This window comes from Neocloeon triangulifer, unplaced genomic scaffold (assembly GCF_031216515.1).
Source record: "Neocloeon triangulifer isolate White Clay Creek 2 clone unplaced genomic scaffold, ASM3121651v1 ptg000014l, whole genome shotgun sequence".
Taxonomy (NCBI): domain Eukaryota; kingdom Metazoa; phylum Arthropoda; class Insecta; order Ephemeroptera; family Baetidae; genus Neocloeon; species Neocloeon triangulifer.
Genome location: NW_026775556.1, coordinates 21,903,360 through 21,924,047, shown reverse-complemented (window position 1 = coordinate 21,924,047; position 20,688 = coordinate 21,903,360). Strand labels below are relative to the sequence as shown.

The following is a 20,688-nucleotide window of genomic DNA, read 5'->3' as shown; positions in this document are numbered from 1 at the left end:
CGATTATGTGCCCTAGCCTCATTAAACTGCTGGCTTTATTCTGGCTCCCGTATAAGCTTGTCGGTAATTTTTCCAACTGTGTAGAAAGTCCACATTTAAAATTTTAAACTCTTTTAGTCCATGCAAGATGAAAGGTTCCGGTGCACTTAAGCTTTCCAACTCGTCGTTTTAATTGTTAATTTTCAGCTCTAAACTGGATTCATCAAATTTTTAAATGGCCATATATCATGGTAGGAACACTTTCATATTATAAAAGCCACAATTAGTTTCAATTTAATTTGTACTTCAATCTAGTTTAAAATAAATTATGTTTCTGCAAATTCTTTTTAATATCTGAACTCAACTGAATTCTTGAATACCATAAGTTGACTAGCATCGGTATTGATTCTGTGATATGAATAATATTACTTCATAAAATAAAATATTGCTGCTTCCAATTATTTGCAATGCGATTAATAATAATAATAGAAGAAAAAAACACCGACCTATTTTCCTTACTTAACCTAAGCACATCAGAAAGGGTAGTTGATGCAATGAAAATGCGTATTTGCTGCAAAAAATTAGTGTATTCTCGAAAATAATAAAGGAAAAAAAACAAAATTTTCACTTCATTGCAATAAACGCAATTTATACTTTGTAAGAATTAATAATTTTTTTGTAATTTTATTATTTAATAATAATAATAAAAAAATACAGAGATGAAACAATTGGTTTCTTTTTATCATTCCTCTGTAAAATAAAATAAATTATGAAGATATTTTTTTCTCGAGTAAAACTCAATTTTATGTAAAAGATTAAAAAGGTCAGCTTCTCGATGGAAGACGACTTACTTTTTGTTCAGACTCAAAACGCTCAGCTCGGATGAAGAAAGCGACTCTCGTGAAGATTGGTTTAAAGCTGATCGAGACAGGTAGCTCAGCTTCTCACTTATTGAAGGTTTGATTAATCACACGGTGCGTCACCAGCAATTGATGCTGGGGGCTCTTTCGCCCAGCAACGCCACGGGCCTGAGACCCGCTCGACGTTGCGACCACTGTAGCAGCAAATAAATAGCGAAAATGAAGCTGACACACCTTGTTGAAGATCTCTATACCAAAATAATCAGCTGGCACTTTAAAAGTGAGTAAAAAAAAGTCAAAAATCAAATTAACTAATTTTGATCAAAAGCCACAGCGAAGGTGCTACTTTGTATACGGCTCAAGTTTTATTTGAGTTGAAATTAAATTGTGCACGAAAAACATCACAAAAATGCCAGCTGATTATCAAATATCACCAGCCATCCAGTAGGTTTAAAGCGCCTCATCATTTGTATTATACTTTAGAAAGGCCTATAATAGCCGGTATTTTATTTAGTTGAATTTTTTTCAGAGCAAATCTTTGCCATTAATTTATTAATTTGGAAACAGCAGGGCAAAGAATTGCTGAAGACTTGAGAGGACACTTTAGTTAGATGCAGGTTATCAAAACTGGGCTTAGCTGGGGGCCATAGGACCCAACAGCAACCCTTTCGGGAAGCTGTGACATTGTGGTGTAGTTTTACAGATGCAATGAATGCCTTGAATGCTGCAATCATCCCCCACCACCATGCTTGCAGTAGAAATACTGTATAGTTGGTTACCTTATTGCAGCCGACGACGACGAGACAGATTTTGCATTTTATTATTATTGGGACAATTCCTACCTTTGTGCGATCAAAGAGAACAATTTCCAGTTGACGCTGCTTGTGAAACCAACCAACCAACATGCACTTTTTTTGTATCCATTGAACCACTAGTTTTAATTTTAAAAAAAAATGTGCTTAGCCTGTTTTTGAGAAAAAAAAAATTAAAAAACCATATTAATCTTTTGGTTCAGTGATTCACCCTTATTTTTCTTTTTTATCACAAAATCGAATAGACAAAGACAATCAGTGGATTGATTAATCAAAAGCCATGAATATGCGGTACTGCGATTATTTGTAATAGGAGAGGAAAGAGAATATAATATAATGAAACGAACTCGGTATGAGAATCTACTACTGAGATTAGCCCCATTCAAATAGGGGAGGTTCAGAGAGTGCGCTTACCTGGTGCTACACACAGAAACGCCAAATGCTTAGCTTGAGACATCTAAACTTTTATTAATATTTCCTCGTATCTTTCTGCATCAACGAATCTCAGCAAGGATTGTTAAATTATTTAAGGTTAATTAGAAATATATCTCTCTATCGAGATAACACACGCCATCTATTTCTTTTTCGCAAAGAGAGCAACGCTATGGTGGCGTGACGCGGTCTGCGATTCGATTGCCGCGGAATCAATTTGTTAAAAGGAACCCATTTTTTTTTTTAAATTTTCCACCCGGCGAAGAATCGCACACCGCGCATCACCATATTACAAGTGAACATTTTTTCCTCAACCCTTCCGCGCGGACCTTACAAATTTTGCTGTACTTACTTTATACTCTCTGTCTGTCATTAGCCCCTGAGTTACAAATTAGACTGCCAAAGATTACATGGATGAGAAACATCTTGTTCGCAAAAGTCGTATGTACTCACACAGCAAGTAATTAATTAATGAATGGAAAAAAAAACAATCTGAGCGTAAGATATATATTACGGAGGTACCCAATTCGAAAGAGGTCAACTTAAGAGTAAAACATGTCAGCGGTTTATGCGTGTGTGGCAGAGGCAACAGATTTGGTTGAAAACAAAGAAGTTAACAATGTACAGAAAAAAAGGAGAAATTATATATATAAAAAAAAGAAATGACAATACCAACCAAAACCCAGGAAGGAGGCAGGAGGTGGAGGTAAAAAATAATGAAAAGAAAAACGGCTTACCTTTTCTTATGTATGTCAACTAACTGTTTTATGACAAAAACAAAACAAAAACATACCAAAAGTATTGATTGATTGATTGATTGCCTGCGTGTGAGTGTGAGTAGGCCTAAGAATGTAACCATCGAGGTGCAAAAGTATTCAAAGAGCCAAATTCAATCAATAAACGTAAAACAGGCTGTCCTACGCACAGCTCAAAAACTATAACGCACACGTTCAATGATCAGTTATTAATTAATTAATTTGTACGTCAAAAATTTACTAACTGACTCATCATGTGTTTTGATTGAGAACTTAAAATGTATTTATATATTATATCAAAATAAAAATAAGGAAAAAAAGAAGTCCCACCTTTCATCATTGCTATTTTAACTGCTCCTTGCTTGTGCCAAAACTACGACAAAACAGGCGCTGCGTTTCCCGGTCGGCCGGGGCCGGCCGAGAAACGTTGGTCCAAAAATTCACTCGACCGGGTGCATACAATAAAAAAGTAATACGCCACCACTCAATAACGTCATATATATATAAATATGGTAAATGATACTGAGAGTTGGATCACTCACCGAGCTGTGGAGGCTTAAAACAGCAATGTTGTTGTTGCAGATGCATTAAATTCTGTCGATAAATTGGAAGAGGTGTTTCAGTTACGATCAGAGAGGGCTTTGGTATCAGCAAGGGTGCTATGATTAGGAGGGAAATGTTTTGTTTTGTAATGTCAGCATGCCGAGTGTTGCAAAAAGCTGAAACCCAGTTAGGCTTTTTAAAGAAATTTGTCATCAATTAATATATTTATTTTTTAAATGTTTGAAATTAAAATTAGAAGTTTTTATGAGTCTCAGCTGTCTTGCAATGAAAATAGCATCCAATTAGTAAGATACACACAAGATCGGGACAAGTTTCAAGAAGTCACCAAAGGTCTTTCGAAAGTTACACATTGATTGAAAAATTGCTTAGTGTGTGTGTGTCTAAAAGTGGCTTTACAAACGAACATAGTAATTCTATAAAATATTCTGTAAAATCGACAATAGTACATTCTGCTCCAACTATGTTATTGAATGATATAATACCACAGATCTACAACAGTTTCAACAGCAGCAAGCCATTAATTTGCCAGGTGAAAATGCTTCTTTCCAGATGGATTTTTTTCCACAGTACAATTTTACTTGTTAAGTGTTTAGTTTTGCTCTTTCCCAGCGGTCAAGACTCCAGTTGGGGAAAATGGTTTCAAGATTTTTTTTTTTATTTTTCTTTTAATTCCGACTAAGTGGACGGAATGAACCTTTCCTCCCAAAGCGGACCTTCACAACTGGAAATTATACTAGCATCCATCTATCACAGCATGCTAGATATGTACACACAGAAAACACGTACGCTAGGGTATTGGATTCTCAAAAATCGGCAGAGATTGTTTGTTGAATTATTATAGTCTTTTTTTGAATTGAACACTTATTTCGTGTCGTTCAAATGAGCAATCGGTTTCCGTAGGGAAAATCGTTATTTTTTTGTTTTTACTTCTAGAGATAACAAGAAGCCGGCTCTGATGGGTTAGTTAATTAATTAAGTACACTGCCACTAATTGCTCGGATCAGAGGCGGCTCCACCAAAGTGGCCAATTGACTGGGTCAAGCATCTACAGAGCAAGAAAAAGCAACAAAACAAGTCCAATCCTGTCAGTTGGGCATGCACAAGAATTGGATTCTGAGAGCATGATCATCCACAACCGTGTTGAGAAATTCGATCAAATGAATTAATTTAAAGAATATATAGTCCCCTCCACAGAGTGCAGTACGCTTCGGAACGCCACATTTACGAATATTGTATTTAATATTTAAGGTACAGAATTTTAAAAAAATAAATAACAGACACACTGCAACGCCTTGCTTGGTCAACATAATATTTGCATGCTGATGAAAAATTATCAAAATTATTGTATTCAGCTCCATTGAGTTGATGAGTGCAAGTGTGATCAGGAGAAGGAAAAATGTATATATAATGGATCGAAAGAAAAGATAAATACCGGTTTGACTAAACAACTGATCATTGCGTCTGGCCGGCCATTCAGTCAGCCGAGGCTTCGTCGGGGCCGAGAGTTGCGAGCTGATCTCACCGCAGAAGGAGCCACACTCCTGCCATGGGCCGAGGTGGGGCGGTAACTGTTGACACTGGGACAGGAAGAGCAGCTGCAGGAGGCGCGACTTGCATCGGCGGTGGCAAGCCCGTCGACGGCGCTGGGGCAGCTACTCCGCCTCCCATCACGTCCTCCCAGCCCAGCAAACCTGATCATCTGAAGCGTGGGTGCATCATCGGTGCCAACATCGGGTGGCCGGGGAAGCCCATGGGCGCACCGCCGAATGGGCCCATTGGCGCGCCATGCGGCAAACCGTGAATCATGCCTGAAAGTGCATCCAACAACTTGCAATGAGCACATCAAAAAAGTGACACATACATTTCAGATAAACGGTGCAATAAATTTGTAAGATTTTCAATAGCAGCAAATTTACTATAGAGTGAACATAAAAATGGACAAAATGGTTAAAAAAATTATGTTTTAATTCTACATTTGAAAATAGAACAAAAAAATTTTTTTCAATTAATTTGAAAACTCCAAACAAGATTAATCCAGCCGGATATTTGAAGCCATTAAATTTACTTTGGATTTAATCTACATGATTCTCGACCAAATTTCAGGGTATTTAGGAGTTCATGATTTATTTCCTACATCTAACACGAGGATAAAAATTCAAGCTTAGTTTGTAAGTGACACAACAAGATAAGCAAGCAAAAACTATGAACAACTTTACTGCGACACCCTTCCCTTCAATGAAAAAAGAATGATGAGGCGTCTTCCAAAATATGAAACTTGTTACCAACCTGGCGGCAGCCCCATTGGCGGTGGCCGAAGCATGTTGGCCCCGTGCAGCATGGCCATTTGGTGACCATGATGACCTCCGGGAAATTGGCCGAGAGCCACAGCGGCCATCGAGGCGGCCATGGCTGCAGGGTGTTGCTGCTGCTGCGCTCGAAGCATAGCGTTTGCCTGCGCTTGATTCATCATAGCTACGGCTGGAAAATAAAATGACTCTTTAAAAGTCATTGTTATTAAATCAGACAAAAGTTCAAGCAGTTTTTTATCCTAAACTGCTAAATTTGCCTGTAAAAATTATCCACTTCATTTGTGTTTTCATTTAATTAAAAAGGCGCAAATTAGCTGGAATTTTCCAAATTCAATTGTCTGAACAAACCTGCAGCATTTGTGACTTGGTGGCCCGCAACGCTGACCATTGGCCTGGCAGCCAGCATCATCGGTTGGGCGACTGAAAGAGGAACCATTCCATGGGGAAGAAGGGCGCTGTGCTGGTAGCGAGGCATCAAGGCTCGTCTCTCTTCCTAGAAGGGTACGAGTCATATTTTAAAACAAGGTTTCTCTCATGTGAAAATTGTCTGATTTCGGTCCATATTTTTTTTCTGTATTCAAATAGTGAAGGAAATAAAATCGACCTGATTATCTCGGAATGATACTGGTTATCATATTGCACCTTTAGCAGTGTGATTGAATTATAAGCAGCTAGAATTAGGACTGTGAGGAAAGTAATAATAGTAATAATTAACAATTCCAAAGGTTAGATTAACTACTGGCTTCCAAAACATACCCGAGAACTAACATTGCAAAATCTAGAAAAGATGATGCCACGCGCAAAGAATAATATATAACACAGTAATAATTAAACTGGATATTTAAAGATAAATTCATGTCCATAATATAGAGTAAAAAAATGCAGAAACAAATGTCAACAGCACATTGAGGCAGTGTTCATCTCAGTCAACGAATGTTCCAAAAAAATAGAATAAGACGGTGTGAGTGTGTGTGTGTTCTTGATGAGAAAATAATTTAACAAAATCAAAGAGTGATGTTGAAATATTCAGTTGAAAATAATTGTTAATTATTAACACATTCCGAGACTTACTTCGATCGCAGCTGCTGCTGCTGCAGCAGCCGCCATGGACGAGGCGAACAGGGCCGCCGAGGGTGCATGAGCAACGGCCGCCTCGTCAGCCGAAGAAACAGCAGCTAGTGGGGAGGAGAGCATACCAGGAGCCACCATCCCCGCAGGCATCATTCCACCAAGAGAAGCAGCACCAGCATTGGGTCGGTACTGGGGTAGTGTGGCCCTGCGTTCCTCCTGACCATCCAAACCACCCCCAAATTACCACACAGCACCCTCATTTGCATTAAACAGCACATTCTCAAGCATTAAAGGTGGTGATGTGACAATCATTGAATAAACTTTTTGCAATTGGTTTGTGTTTTAAGTTTTAAATTTCAAAATACACAACAAAAAATATTAATAACATACAAAGATAGATTGAGGGTATTTACCTAGTTTTTTTTTTGTTTGGTTCTATGAATTCTCTTCCTCACATCAGATACACCAATGCACAATATTAATGATTAGGTGAGAGGGCAACATTGGCTCCGAATTAAATGAGATAAGGAAAAAGGATCTACACAAAATTATAATCCCACTACACTGCTCGCCAATTAGAGAGAAGCACAGACCAATTGCTGAACCAATCTACTCAAAAATTGCCAATTTGTTTAAAAAGCAAAGAGAAAATCATAAATGGAGATATTTAAATATATAATAGTCTAGTAGTAATGCAACAATGTCACACACACTTTTGCTTGGTGATATATAAATACAGAAATACATGCTCCAAGAGCAAAACTTAATGCATTGCGCTACTCACCAGAGAAATGTCCTCGGGCGGGTGCATAATCCTACTTGTGGCACTTGTTGTGTTGATCATCGCGGGCGTCTTTGGTGTCGTACTCGACCCAGAGCCCGTTGGCGTGTCACTGCCACTTGGCGTGCTGGAACTAAAATTTTAATATATTCAACAGTTCAATAAAACTGATTCTATTGGAAATTTTGTTCCAAAAGTTTGCGGATTCTTTAAATAAAAAAATTGCGTTTGTTTAAAAAAAGAAAATTTAATAATTTACTCTGATGTTGATTCTATCTCCACTTACCCGTAAGCTGCAAATGTAGGTCTCCCTTGCGTTGTTGCACTTGCAGAAGTCGTAATGGGCTTAAAGTCGGCTCCCACGACAGTTGCCGACGACGTTGTACTACTCGCCTAAAATTTTATTGTTTGATTATAATTTCAAGAGACTTTTTTTAAATCTTACTGCCGCAGCAGCCGGGAAGAGAGGTTTGTTGGGAGCTTGCGCCTGCTGAAGTTGGTGGTTGCCGAGCATGGGTCCCATGGGACCCATCATGAAGGGTGACGCCCCCATCATGGGGTGCATCATCAAAGGTCCTCCAGGCATACCAGGGGCCATCTGCTGCATTCCTTGGATGGTCATCATCTGAGGACCATTGGGCGCCGGTGTGCCGCCGGGCATTGCTCCTACCTGGAGGGCGTCCTTTGGCTTTTTGGCAGCAGGTTCGTCTTCGTCCCCGCTGTCTGGACTTTGTGGTCGCATCCCACCTGAAGAGCCACAAAATAAAATTACAATTCGTGAATTTAATTGCGAATAAGCGGATAATACCTGCTCGTTGTTTTTCGTGTTCCCTGAGATCCACCTCCGGAATGCCCTCCATCCCGTAGATTTCTATTTCGATGTTGGATCTATTCGGCAACGAGTTTGGAACTTTATCTATTGTCTCTTTGTGCACTTGCATGCAGTGGATTGAAAGACCAGGGCCTGTGTACAGTTTTTTGTGGCAAATGTGGCACTTGAAGTGTTTCGCCTTCTGATGCTGTATTAATATCTTCTCATCGTCGAACTCCCGGTTGCAATACCTAAGCAAAAGGTCAAGGAAAATGGAATTTTTTTGTTAAATCATAAAATTGATTTGTTTTGAGTGCGATTTTTTAGCTTCAGAATTTTATACTTTTAGTGCTCGAACAAACTTTGTGAGCTAGAAAAAAAGAATAAATTTCAAAAAAATCTCTCTAGCACGAATGCGGCCAAAAATAAACATGTCTAGAAATTACGAAAATGTCGAGCCTCGATCAGAAGCTCGCTTTCATTGATTTTTGCAGAATAGAAAAGGATACCAGCACCAGGGCTTCGACTGCTTCTTCTTTTTGCGTCCCATGGTTCAAAAATTGACTGAAATTTCTGACGGGAAAGTGGCTTGATGACCTTCCTCGGGTTGAGAAAATATCACAATAAAAGTGGAAAAAAGAGCGTCGAAAACAGCTTCACTCGAAGCAGCGCACCTCCCGAGATTCAAGATGTCTGTCGCTCGGGTCGACGGCACCAATTTTGTATGTATGACGTAAAAAACGCATGCTATTTAGATTCGGCTAGTTCGAATTGGCAACGTTGCATTCTCAGAGACCACAGTACATCTCCCCACCACCCAATTACCCTCTTTACTGCAGCATTGCCAACGTACATTAATTTTATTAGGTTGTAAAAAATTATCTTTTTCTTGATTTTTATAATAAAACACTAAAAATTTGTCTAAGAATTAAAATTCATTTAACTTTACACGTAATTAAATAAAATTTGAATTATTTTTTAAGTGATACCTAGAAACTAAATTTTTTTAAGGCTGGCATGACTACATAATAGCATTGTGAAAACACAGTCCCGCCAATCATACAATACAGCTGAATTGGCAGAATTCGTTGGCGCTTGAAGTAGTTTGAAGTGGGTTCTAGATTCCACTTCAAATTTGTTTATATTCTTTGACAAATCTGAGAATTTTGATTTTACCACACTTGGTTTTGAGCAAATCTTCTGTAGGGGTTTATTTTTGTCGTGTTATGTTCACAAATTGAAGGCAAAATGGAGCGGGGAAACACCACGCCAACCAAGAAAAGGAAACCAGCTCCACCAGTGGTAAGGATTTTTGGAATTTAATTTATGTATTTTATTTCCTCTTTATCTTGCAACCGAATGTTTTGACAAAGATTTGAATTTTTTTTCCATCAAAATTTTTTCACGTTGCAGTCACCGGCAGCCAGGGTACTCACAAGCAGAGCTTTGAACAAAAACAAAAATAGCCCTCGAAAAAGCCCGAGAAAGGTTCCCCCGAAGACTTCAAAACCTCTCAATGAAGTGAGTAATCTTTACCATGTACACACAAGCAAAAAATTAAATTTTATTGTAGTCTGACGACAGTGATGCTTCAACTCTGAGCGAGGAAAAGTTGATGGAATATTTAGGGAGGCAAAGTTGGAAAGGCAATCTAAGGCCGAGCGGAGTTGCTCCACAATATCAACAAGCTTCAGAGTACGTTTCGCGTTTCCTAAATTCATAAATCGCGTGCATATTATTTCATTTGAATTTCACATTTCAGGCCTAATGAAGACTCAAATTCTGATGTACACTCAAGGCCTTCTACGTCAAAAGAAAGCACAAAGTCAACCAAGCGAATTTACTTGCCCTCGATGTCACCTGATAAAAGAAGAAATTCTAAAGATGGCCAAAATGTTACAGACAAAGCTGAGAATCATGTGAGTTAATTATGTCCTTGGGAGATATTCATGTGCTAAGTTAGCTTATGTGAATTGCTGGTACTAACTTTATAGCATGTGAATATCTCCCAGTATTTCCCATTTTTTCTAATTAATTCAGTGTGCAGGACTCATCTTGGCAGCAACATAAAAATAGCTTGGAAGCTTTCCAGAAGGGTGGGGCTGTCCGCCACAGTGACAGCGAGGATAGCGAGCCAGACTTGTTCCAGAGAACAAAGGTTCATCAAAGCCCTAAGAGAACCGATGATACTAGATTTGAGGAACTCCTTTCTGCTGAGGCTCCAAAGTCTTCTGTCAATGCTCCTCCTGAGGTAGAAAGTGACCCTGAGAGCCCTATCAATGTCCAGCGCAAGAAAAACAAGAAGTATGTATTAATTTGTTTAAAATAAAAAATAAACTTAAATTATTTGTCTAGGTCTGTCCGAGGCAATGAAACAAGAAATATAGATCTACAGCTTGATATGACTAGGTACACTGAATCACGAAATAGCATTGTAGATCCCTCTGTTGATAGTGAGGCTGACAGTCCAGTGAAAGCCAGGAAGCCACGATACAAGAAGTAAAAAATTTTAAATTTAATTTTTTTTTTTGTAAACTGAAATGATAAATTCCAGATCCATGCGAGGTAACGAATCTCGACTAGTAGATCTGCAGCTGGATGCTTCCAAAATGTCTCCACGTGCTAGCAGCGCTGCCTTGATGGAAGACTCTGATAGTGATGGCATTGATATAGATAAATTGAGACGTCCAAAAATTAAAAAGTCAGATTTTGATGGCTAATTTATTCTCTTAATTCAAACTGAAATAAAATTATTTCTAGATCTCTTCGTCCTAATGAAACCAGACACTTGGATCTACAGCTAGAATCAAGCAATACTTCGAAAGCAGCCACCTCAGAGGAAACCAGTGATGAGGAGAATATCCCATCAAGAAATACAAAATCCAGGAAGTCTAAGAAGAGCGTTGCACAAACTCTAGACGTGTCTTTCACATCATTGAATAGCGACAACCAGCCTGCCGAGGAAAGAGAATCTGATGAGGATATAGAAAATATTCCACATCGTCAGTCTAAACTTGTGAAAGAAAAGTCAACTTTAAATGTTGAAGTAAAAGTTATCTAAAGGTTAATTACTTGATAATCTAATTTTATTGAATTTAGCTTCCTCAAATGACACCAGAGAAAACAGTTCCTGTTGAGCCGATTGCTTCGGACACAGAAGAGTCTCCTGAACAACTGAGAAGGTCTATGATGTCTGGCAGAGAAAAGATGGCCACTTCACAATCCATGCTGCTTTCTCCTGCTGTGCTCGATAGTCCTCGAAATCAAATTGAAAGTGATGACTCGAGGCATGACAGTCCTGTCAAGACTTTCCGTAGCTCGTTCAGACCAACCTTTAGAGCACTGACACCCATTGAAATGCCAATACTTGACGAGTCAAACAATCAAGACTCCCAGGGACAGACCCAATCAGAAAATGATGATTCTATTGATGTTTCTAAAAGGCCTCAGCAAAGAAAATCCTGCAGTAGTGAACGTGAACTTGATTTGCCTCCTCCAATTTTAGATCAAGATTGGGAAGAAATTGCCGATCCTGGTATGGACCCTCTTGATGTTCTAATACAGGATGCACTAGAAAAAATGTCCCCTAAATCGTCCAATGGAATGGATCTACCTCAACAAGAAAATCAGGGAGAAATGGTGATGGAGGATTCCGTAGATGAAACGGTGGACATTGTGAGGAAGAAAACCCAGTCGAAGCTGTCCTCCAAATCATTCTTGGAAATTTATCTGCCACCTCTAAGTCATCCAGACGCAGAACAAGAGCAGCTGCAAAATGAGAATTCCGTTGATCAATCTATTCAAAACTCTAATAATGTCCATCAGCAAGAACAGTTTGAAAAGGATCCCTTAGAAATAGAACTGAATCAGTTAAGGTCACAGGATGCAGATGTTCGGTCTATAGATTCTGAGAATGAATCGCGGGAAGAAATTCAGCTTTCAAGACCAAAGACCAGACCCTTTGAAAAGCAACAAACAGATTTCTCTTTACCCCCAGTTCCTGTATCCCCCAAAAGTACTTCAGCAAAAGAATCTAATCAGCTTGAAGATTCAAATGGAGAGGAATGGGTTCCTACCAGGAAAAACCCATCCCGTAGCACCTCATCACTCTCGAACAGCTCAACTAATTTGGAGGTTCAAGAGAAGCAGACTTCCATGAGGACCGATTTTTCGACTAAAGAATCGGTGTCATCGGCAGTAGTTGAGGATGAGAATGTTTCAACATCTAACAGGGGCGGGGCAAGCACTGAGGAATCTGAGGACGACGTCATTGAGACCCGTAGGCAAAGGGCTGCCAAGAAAATCTCCAGGGATTTAATGTTTTCATTGTCACCTCTTAAAAGCATAGAGGATGGCAAAAGTAATGTTGCTGAATCTGGTGGAAAACCTGTCGATGCTAGTGAAAGACGTTCGAGAGCCAGCAAAGCATCTGTGGCCATGCAGATTACTTTAGATGGAAATATCGCTGACCTTGATGCCCCTCAACCCAATGCTTTAGTAAGTGAGAAAGAAGATATTTCTGACGTCCTCCCTTTGGATGAAACAGTCGAGCCGCCTCAAGAAATCGAAGTTGAAAATACTTCTAATGTGTCTGCCAAGAGCACTGTAGTGGACAAGTCGCAAGCAGGCAATGCAACCAGCATTTCTGTCTCAGCACCACTGGAGGCGAGCGTCTTATCTGATGAATCTATTGTGCAGAATAGACGCCCTAACTTGAGAGATAAAGCTAAGAGGAAAACTAGCTCTAGATTTGAAGGGTTCCAGTTGTTTACACCAAATCGAGAGCAAACCTCTTTACTTGAAGAGGACAATAGTGGAGAACCCATTGAGCCAAGACGTAAAGCAAGAAGCTTAAAAAGTTTGCCCAAAAAATCTTCTAGCAGTGTTTCAATACTCCCCTCAGCTGAAGAAGTTGAGACCTCAAATTTGAACAAGGTTCCGGAGAAGCAAGCTACGGAAAGGTCCAAGTCTTCTACTGGAGAATCAGTTTCATCGGCAATAGTTGAGGAAGAAAATGTTTTGATGTCCCACAGGGATGAGGCGGACATTGAGGAATCCGAAGAGGAAGTCGTCCTCTCTCGAAAGCTAAGGACTGCCAAGAAAAGCTCCAGGGATATGGCGATTTCACTATCACCTCTAAAAAGCATGTTGGAAGGCAAAAGTAATGTTTCTGAATCTAGTGAAAAGCCTGCCGACGCAAAGAAAAAGAGGTCCCGAGAGCAAAACTCTGCTCCCCCTATTGGAGAGGATAGTGAAGGAGAAACCATTGAGCCAAGACGTCAAAATAAAAGCGAAGGGCGTTCTCCTCAGAAATCTCCTCGCAGTTCTTCAACAAAGAAAGTTGAAACCTCAAATTTGGATAAAGTGCACGAGAAGAAAACGTCTAGAAAGACTAAATCTTCAACCAGACCCAGAGTATCGTTTGCATCCACAGTAGTTGATGAAGAGAATATTTCTAGGACTAGCAAGGATGGGGCGAGAACTGAGGAATCTGAAGAGGAAGTCATCCAACCCCAGAGGCCTAGGGTTGCTAAAAAGAGCTCCAGGGTTATGGAATTTTCATTATCACCTCTAAAAAGCATGTCGGATGGTGAAAGTAATTTATCTGAATCTGGTGGAAAATCAGCCGACGCAAAGAAAAAGAGGTCCAGAGAGCAAAACTCTGCCCCCACTAATGAAACTATCGAGCCAATGCGTCAAAATAAAAGTAAAAGACGTTCTCCTCAGGAATCTCCTCGCAGTTCTCTAAAAAAGAGAGTTGAGACTTCAAATTTGGAGAAAACGCAAGAGGAACCAAGTTCCAGAGGTACCAAGTCTTCAGCCCGAGCATCAGTTGCATCCGCAGTAGTTGAGGAAGAAAATTTGTCAAGATCTAACAGGGATGAGGCGAGCACTGAGGAATCTGAAGAAGAAGTCATCCCATCTCGGAGGCAAAGAACTGCCAAGAAAAGCTCCAGGGATATGGCGATTTCACTATCACCTCTAAAAAGCATGTCAGAAGGCAAAAGTAATGTTTCTGAATCTAGTGAAAAGCCTGCCCACGCAAAGAAAAAGAGGTCCGGAGAGCAAAACTCTGCTCCCCCTATTGGAGAGGATAGTGATGGAGAAACCATTGAGCCAAGGCGTCAAAATAAAAGCAAAGAACATTCTCCTCAGAAATCTCCTCGCAGTTCTTCAATAAAGGAAGTTAAGACCTCAAATTTGGATAAAGTGCAAGAGAAGAAAACATCCCGAAAGACTAAATCTTCAACCAGAGTATCGTTTGCATCCACAGTAGTTGATGAAGAGAATATTTCTAAGACTAGCATGGGTGGGGCGAGAACTGAGGAATCTGAAGAGGAAGTCATCCAACCTCGAAGGCAAAGGGCTGCTAAAAAGAGCTCCAGGGTTATGGAATTTTCACTATCACCTCTAAGAAGCATTTCGGGGGGCAAAAGTAATGTGTCTGAATCTGGTGGAAAATCTGCCAATACTACTGAAAAGCGATCAAGAGAGCAAAAGTCTGCCCCCATTACTGAGGAGGATAATGTTGGAGAAACCATCGTGCCAGGGAGTCAAGAAAGAAGCAAAGGGCGTTCTCAGATATCTACTCACAGTTCTTCAAAACTCACTTTAATAGAAGAATTTGCGGCGTTAATTGCAGATTCAGAGAAGCCCCAAGAAACTGGTACTATGAATAGTCCAAGTAAAAATACAAGAAGTGTTAAATCCAAACAAGTCTCTCTAGCTGCTCAGAAATCAAGTTCAACTTCTGCGTCTTCCACCAGTGCAGTGACAGAAATTTCAGAAGTGGACAAAAACAGAACTGAAAGTCAAGCATCTCATAAGCTTTCAGCAAAGAAATCAGAGGAGCCCAAGAACAAAAAATCTAAGATTTCCATCAGAGTTGGCCAAAAAGGTAAGACTCATATTTTATTAAACTTTTTCAATTACTTAATATTCAATTATCATGCCTCGTTTCAGGAGCGGAAAAGAGACCTGCTAAAGACTCGGATAACTTCAGACTTTCCAACACTATGGACTTGGATTACTCTATGATGCATGAGGAATCTTATAGAGAACCCGTTGCTCCAAGAAAGTCAGTCAAGGAGGTAACAAACATGTCTCTAGAGTCAACAAAGAGCCGTCACCACACACTGGCAAATGAGGAAGCTGAAACCAGCACCACAGTGCAGCGTAATCCAGCCTCTGAAAGTGATTCGTCCAGTGAAGAAGAGACGCCAGTTGATTTCAAGAGACGCAAAATTCAATACCGAAAATCAAAATCTTGGAGCAATTCCACCGCAGGGTCATTGAAGTTTTCATTTCGTATGTTGCAGGGTTGATAAAATTCCACTTTTATCTTTTGTTTTAATTTATAGGCGCTGGGAATAACACAACCGCCTCCTCTATTAAGTCTGGCAAGGAACAGGAAAAAACTGAAGAGTTATCCAAGACTAGTGCGAGCAAAAAGTCCACCCCCATCAGCACTGGAAACGAGAGCAATGCGCAAGGTAGGTTTGAAATAAAGACATTATTAAAAAAAATACTGATCATATTTAATTTCCTTTAGAATCCTCTGCTGCTGAAGGAATCTCAATTTTAGATGAGCAGATGCAGAGATACACAATGTTCAAGTATACAGGAGAGGCTAGCATCAGTGACATACTTGGTCCTGTAGATAAGATTAGAAAACAAACAAATATTGGATCTCAGGATTCGGCAGAAAGCCTCGTCACTCACAGACACAGCCCTGCAAAACCTTCCAAAGTAGACAATGCACCAGTGCCACAGTTGGTTGAGAAAGCTACTTCAAGTAACTTACCCAAGGTAAAAGTTCATTAAACTTATTTTATTTTAGGTGTTAATAAAATTTTGAATTTTAGAAAACTGGTTCCAACGTTACGAGTTTTTTTGCCAGGCAAAAATCCTCCAAGCAAAACCTTCAGAAAAGTCTTGGTGAGGAAGGTGATTCAAATGCTACTTCCAGTTCATTTGCACTGAATGACAAAGGTAAGCGTCACACACCTTGAATATTTTTCATTGGATTTCTCTTTTTATAGAGCTCAGAACGTCTACACCTCAAAACGACATGGTTCTAACAGAAAAAGATGTTGCCGAGGCTCTAGAAGTGATGGAAAACAATCCTGATGTGTCGGATGATACAGGTGGAGACAAGATTTATACCAGAGAAGATTTCAGCTCTGTCTTGGGAATCTTCAAACAACCACGTCAGAGTTATCGAGGTTTTTCCATAAATCCGTAATATTTATTGATCACTTATTAAATTTTTTATAATCTAGGTCCTAAATCAAAGAAAGTGTTCACCTTGGCTGATTTTGAAAAGGCGATGTATGGAGTTCGTTCCCCTAGTATGCTGGTCGACATGTCCAGCGCCGCTCACTTGGAGGGACTGCGGAACAAATTCAGCATCAGAGATTTCGAGCGAGCAGTGATTAAACTGAAGAACAAGTCCATCGCTGGAGGAGCAAGTGTCTCAACCATTCAAACACCAGTTCCAGAAAAAGCCAAAGGTGTTAGTAATGTTGTGGAGCCGAATGAAATTTCTTCGACTCCGTTGCAAAGAAAAGCAGACCAAAGAGAAGAACCTGCCAACGTCACAAATGCACAAAATAATGGTGGTAAATGCGTAGATGAATTATTTGCTAACTTAAGGTTTTTTTTATAATTCACAGAAAAACGGGCATTTTCTCCCGTCATAGATACACCAGAAGTAAATACTCAGCCGCAATCTGATAGTCTCAATCAGGAGGACAGTCAAACTGTCCTGGGAACACCTGAAGAGGAGGACAACTATGGGGACAACGAAGACAATGATGAGGATAACAATGATAGTGGTGAAAACCAAGAAGAAGAATCTCGGCGTTCGAGCCCAGATAAATCAATTGAACAGAGTGTGACCATGAACCCCTCGGATAGCTCAAACGAGTCAGACCGAAATCAAAATACTCCTGATCCAGAGACTGAAACTCAAAGTTATTCTGAAAAGTATGTTTAAATTTGTCCAATTATCCATTTTTTTTTCTGTTTTTCTTGCCAATTTATTGTATTGTGGCTATAAATAATTTTTCAGGACTGTATCGAGTGATTCGCCTGAAAGCTCTGATGAAGAGGCCGAGTTGCAAAAGAAGGACGAAGAAAAAAGTCTTTCGCCCCAGCCAAGCACCAGCAAGGGTCCTCCTGCAAAGGAACCATCAAAGCGGTCTACTCAAGGCCAATCTTTGATCACATCCTTCTTAGGAAATTCAGGCCGATCCTCCAAGTCAGTTGCTGGACCCTCGGGTCAAGGCCCCTCCAATTCAGCTCGACGCACTCTGCTGACAGTGGACCAAAACTCCCCATCTACAAAACGCACCAAGCAAACAGGAGTCAACGAGTCTGGTGTGGGTCCAATTGATGGAAAAGAGGTAGAAAAAAAATCATTTTGCTTTGTTAAAATCTACATTGTTGTTATTATTGCAGTCCATTCGAAATTTCTGCAAGAACTACAAGGAGTTTGCACGGCAAAAGTGGAATCAGTTTGGGCCGACCGTTATGGCCAAAGCACAGGAAGAGGCGAGAAAGAAGCAAACCATTATTCCAAAAGCAAAGCCGACAGCTCGGAAACCTCGTATTGCAGCCCCAGTCTCTGCCGCTACTGCTGCTGCCCTGGCAAAGCAGGTTGACATCCTGAAAGAGATGAAGAAAGAGGGTTGGGTGAACAAGCGCCTGCTCTTGAAGGTATGTCATTATTTTTATTTTATGCTTTAATATGCAAAATTTTTCTTATTTAGAAAACTTAAAATTTTTTTTTTGTTTTGTCCATTTTTAATATAAATTATATTTGTTTACAGCTGGATAAAATCTTCAAGGATCAACCTCCAAAGGTGAGGAACGACTTCATCAGATACCTTGCAACCAACATTAGAGAAGTCTTAAAGAAGAAGGCAGTAGATGAAAAGAGGGTGAGAAATGTGATGAAGGCCTGCCACAAGGTTGGAATTTGCCACACCTACAACGAGTTTGGCAGCTTCATGAGAGATTACCTGCCGACGCTATTTGAAGAAAAAGCGTTCTTGAAATTCCGCTTTGAGAAGATATATTACGATTTTGGCGAAAACAACCAGTAGAAGATTTCATTAAAGGCTTGCAGACATATTTAATTTTGTGCTTGATTCAATTAAATTTAATTATAGTTTGTTTGATTGAAGAATAATACGAATAATAGTGCCTGACTAGATGTAATTCTTAAATTATTTCAAATAAATCTGAATAAATCCATTAATAATATTATTATTTCTTTTGTTTTTTATTATTTTAATTAGTATCGTTAAAATATTTTTTTCAAAGACATTTTTGCAGTCTACTGCATAGTTGAAACAATTTTATTCTCTTTTTTATTCAAAATTCTTCTTATAACTATTTCTTGGAAAAATTGCACACATTTAAATACTAAAAATGTCTTTGAATGAGGAAAGGATCAAATAAACAATGGTATTATTATTATAATGCATCCTATTCAAAGCGCTCGCTACTACTTAAAAGTTGCCTTGGCCATGCTGGTATCGCGCTTGTTTTTAAATTGCGCATGTTCAGGCGGGAATGATCAGGTGTTCGTGATTTGACTCGATCTTGCCGGCTGCCGCTCCTGTTGTGTTTAGAAATTTTACAATTACATTAATTTCTTGTCATTTCTACTTCTTTGCAACCCAAGGTAATTAGAAAAATGATAAAGGCGTTCTTTAATTATACTATTATTTCTTGACTCTTCAACTCAATCACTTTTAGACTTTTACATTTGCGAAAAATGAGTGAAGAAATCGAGAGCATGGAAGTGGACGCGCCGCCGTCTCGAAAGCAGCCGACTGCGTCGGAAACAAAGAAGGCTCATCTCCCATGGTAAGGAAATATTAACCAGATTATGTTTTTAAAATTCCTACAACTTTTATTACAGGATTGAAAAGTACCGTCCCAAAAAGTTTGAGGAAATCGTCGGCAATGAAGACACAATCCAAAGGCTCAGCTACTTTGCTCAGACAGGCAACGTTCCCAACATCATCATTGCCGTAATTTCATTATTTTAAATGAAAATTGTTCGGATTCTAATAAATAAATTACATGTTATAATAGGGTCCACCAGGCGTAGGAAAGACGACTACAATCTTGTGCCTGGCCCGCATCCTCCTCGGGCCGGCATTCAAGGACGCCGTGTTAGAGCTGAACGCCTCAAACGACCGAGGCATCGACGTCGTCCGCAACCAAATCAAAATGTTTGCCCAGCAAAAGGTCACTCTTCCACCTGGCAGACACAAGATCGTCATTCTGGACGAGGCGGACAGCATGACCGACGGCGCCCAGCAGGCTCTGAGACGCACCATGGAAATTTACTCTCACTCGACCAGGTTTGCCCTGGCCTGCAACAACAGCGAGAAAATCATTGAACCCATCCAGTCTCGATGCGCCATGCTCCGCTACAGCCAACTTTCCGACGCCCAAATCCTGGCCAAAATCATGGACGTCTGCGAAAAAGAAAATGTTAGTTTAAATTAATTAATTATGGAACAGGAGTTTTTATGAAAACATGAAATCTTAGGCCACCTACACCAAGGAGGGTTTGGAGGCCATTGTCTTCACAGCGCAAGGGGACATGCGGCAGGCCCTGAACAACCTGCAGTCGACCGTCAATGGCTTCGGTCATATAGACGAAAAGAACGTCTTCAAAGTTTGTGATGAGCCGCATCCAATTTTGGTCAAGGAGATGCTGCAGAATTGTGTCAAAGGAGACATTGATGCTGCTTACAAAGTAAATAAAAATCGTTCAAAGATAGGTTCTGCAGTCAAGTCACCATTAATCATACCTCAATTAAATCTGATTTGAAAAAAAAAACTAATTTCCCCAGATTTTGGCGCATTTGTGGAAGCTGGGCTATGCTGCAGAGGACTTGATCCAGAACATATTCAGGGTGTGCAAGAGCATGGACACCATGGGTGAATTTCTCATGCTGGAGTTTTTAAAGGTGCAGAATTGTTAATTATTTTTCTGACTAGAAAATCATGTTTTTATTTTAGGAAATTGGATTAACCCACATGAAAATCATTGAAGGCCTTGGTACTTTACTCCAGCTCTCTGCGCTTTTAGCCCGACTTTGTCAAATTGGCGCAGAAAACGAATCTTGAATAAGAAGCCATTCCAAATAATTATATTTTTTGATATGAAGTGTAAATTATTAAATATAAGTTCTACTAAATAATAATAAATTTATTTATTTTACTCGCATTGATTGCAAAATCCTTTTTTTAATAAAAAAAAAACAATTTTGCATATAATTTAAATA

At 39.6% G+C, this 20,688-nt stretch overlaps 3 protein-coding genes across 7 annotated transcripts; 2 read left to right on the top strand and 1 right to left on the bottom strand.

Moving 5' to 3' along the window:
* Positions 1 to 546: 546 nt before the first annotated feature.
* LOC132199666 (BUB3-interacting and GLEBS motif-containing protein ZNF207) lies at positions 547 to 9,092 on the bottom strand. 3 transcript variants are annotated; one of them, XR_009442120.1, is made up of 10 exons: positions 8,884 to 9,092; positions 8,372 to 8,625; positions 8,009 to 8,310; positions 7,850 to 7,956; positions 7,567 to 7,696; positions 6,783 to 6,998; positions 6,060 to 6,204; positions 5,689 to 5,880; positions 4,835 to 5,210; positions 547 to 3,432 (listed from the first exon to the last, which is right to left on the bottom strand). XR_009442120.1 is itself a non-coding variant. In XM_059624560.1 (9 exons), exons 1-9 carry the CDS (start codon positions 8,922 to 8,924, stop codon positions 5,098 to 5,100), a joined length of 1,500 nt encoding a protein of 499 aa, XP_059480543.1. In that variant the 5' UTR covers positions 8,925 to 9,092; the 3' UTR covers positions 547 to 5,097. The 3 variants fall into 3 exon arrangements, 2 of the variants coding, with proteins under 2 accessions (XP_059480543.1, XP_059480544.1); XM_059624560.1 differs by having other exon boundaries at positions 547 to 5,210; XM_059624561.1 differs by lacking the exon at positions 6,783 to 6,998 and having other exon boundaries at positions 547 to 5,210.
* Positions 9,093 to 9,449: 357 nt separating this feature from the next.
* Positions 9,450 to 18,649, top strand: LOC132199875 (titin homolog). Of its 3 annotated transcripts, XM_059624943.1 has the most exons (20): positions 9,450 to 9,676; positions 9,788 to 9,895; positions 9,948 to 10,069; positions 10,137 to 10,293; positions 10,422 to 10,678; positions 10,730 to 10,873; positions 10,929 to 11,075; positions 11,135 to 11,420; positions 11,474 to 15,041; positions 15,102 to 15,272; positions 15,338 to 15,682; positions 15,736 to 15,867; positions 15,927 to 16,183; positions 16,240 to 16,366; positions 16,417 to 16,599; positions 16,657 to 16,995; positions 17,050 to 17,362; positions 17,448 to 17,781; positions 17,837 to 18,094; positions 18,208 to 18,649. In XM_059624943.1, exons 1-20 carry the CDS (start codon positions 9,623 to 9,625, stop codon positions 18,481 to 18,483), a joined length of 7,578 nt encoding a protein of 2,525 aa, XP_059480926.1. In that variant the 5' UTR covers positions 9,450 to 9,622; the 3' UTR covers positions 18,484 to 18,649. The 3 variants fall into 3 exon arrangements, with proteins under 3 accessions (XP_059480926.1, XP_059480925.1, XP_059480924.1); XM_059624942.1 differs by having other exon boundaries at positions 11,474 to 15,272; positions 16,657 to 16,992; XM_059624941.1 differs by having other exon boundaries at positions 11,474 to 15,272.
* Positions 18,650 to 18,965: 316 nt separating this feature from the next.
* On the top strand, positions 18,966 to 20,611 carry LOC132199501 (replication factor C subunit 2). Its single transcript, XM_059624287.1, has 7 exons — positions 18,966 to 19,067; positions 19,142 to 19,252; positions 19,308 to 19,419; positions 19,484 to 19,888; positions 19,947 to 20,156; positions 20,254 to 20,370; positions 20,423 to 20,611. The coding sequence occupies exons 2-7, from the start codon at positions 19,161 to 19,163 to the stop codon at positions 20,528 to 20,530; spliced, it is 1,044 nt and encodes a 347-aa protein (XP_059480270.1). The 5' UTR covers positions 18,966 to 19,067; positions 19,142 to 19,160; the 3' UTR covers positions 20,531 to 20,611.
* The last annotated feature ends 77 nt before the right edge of the window (positions 20,612 to 20,688 follow it).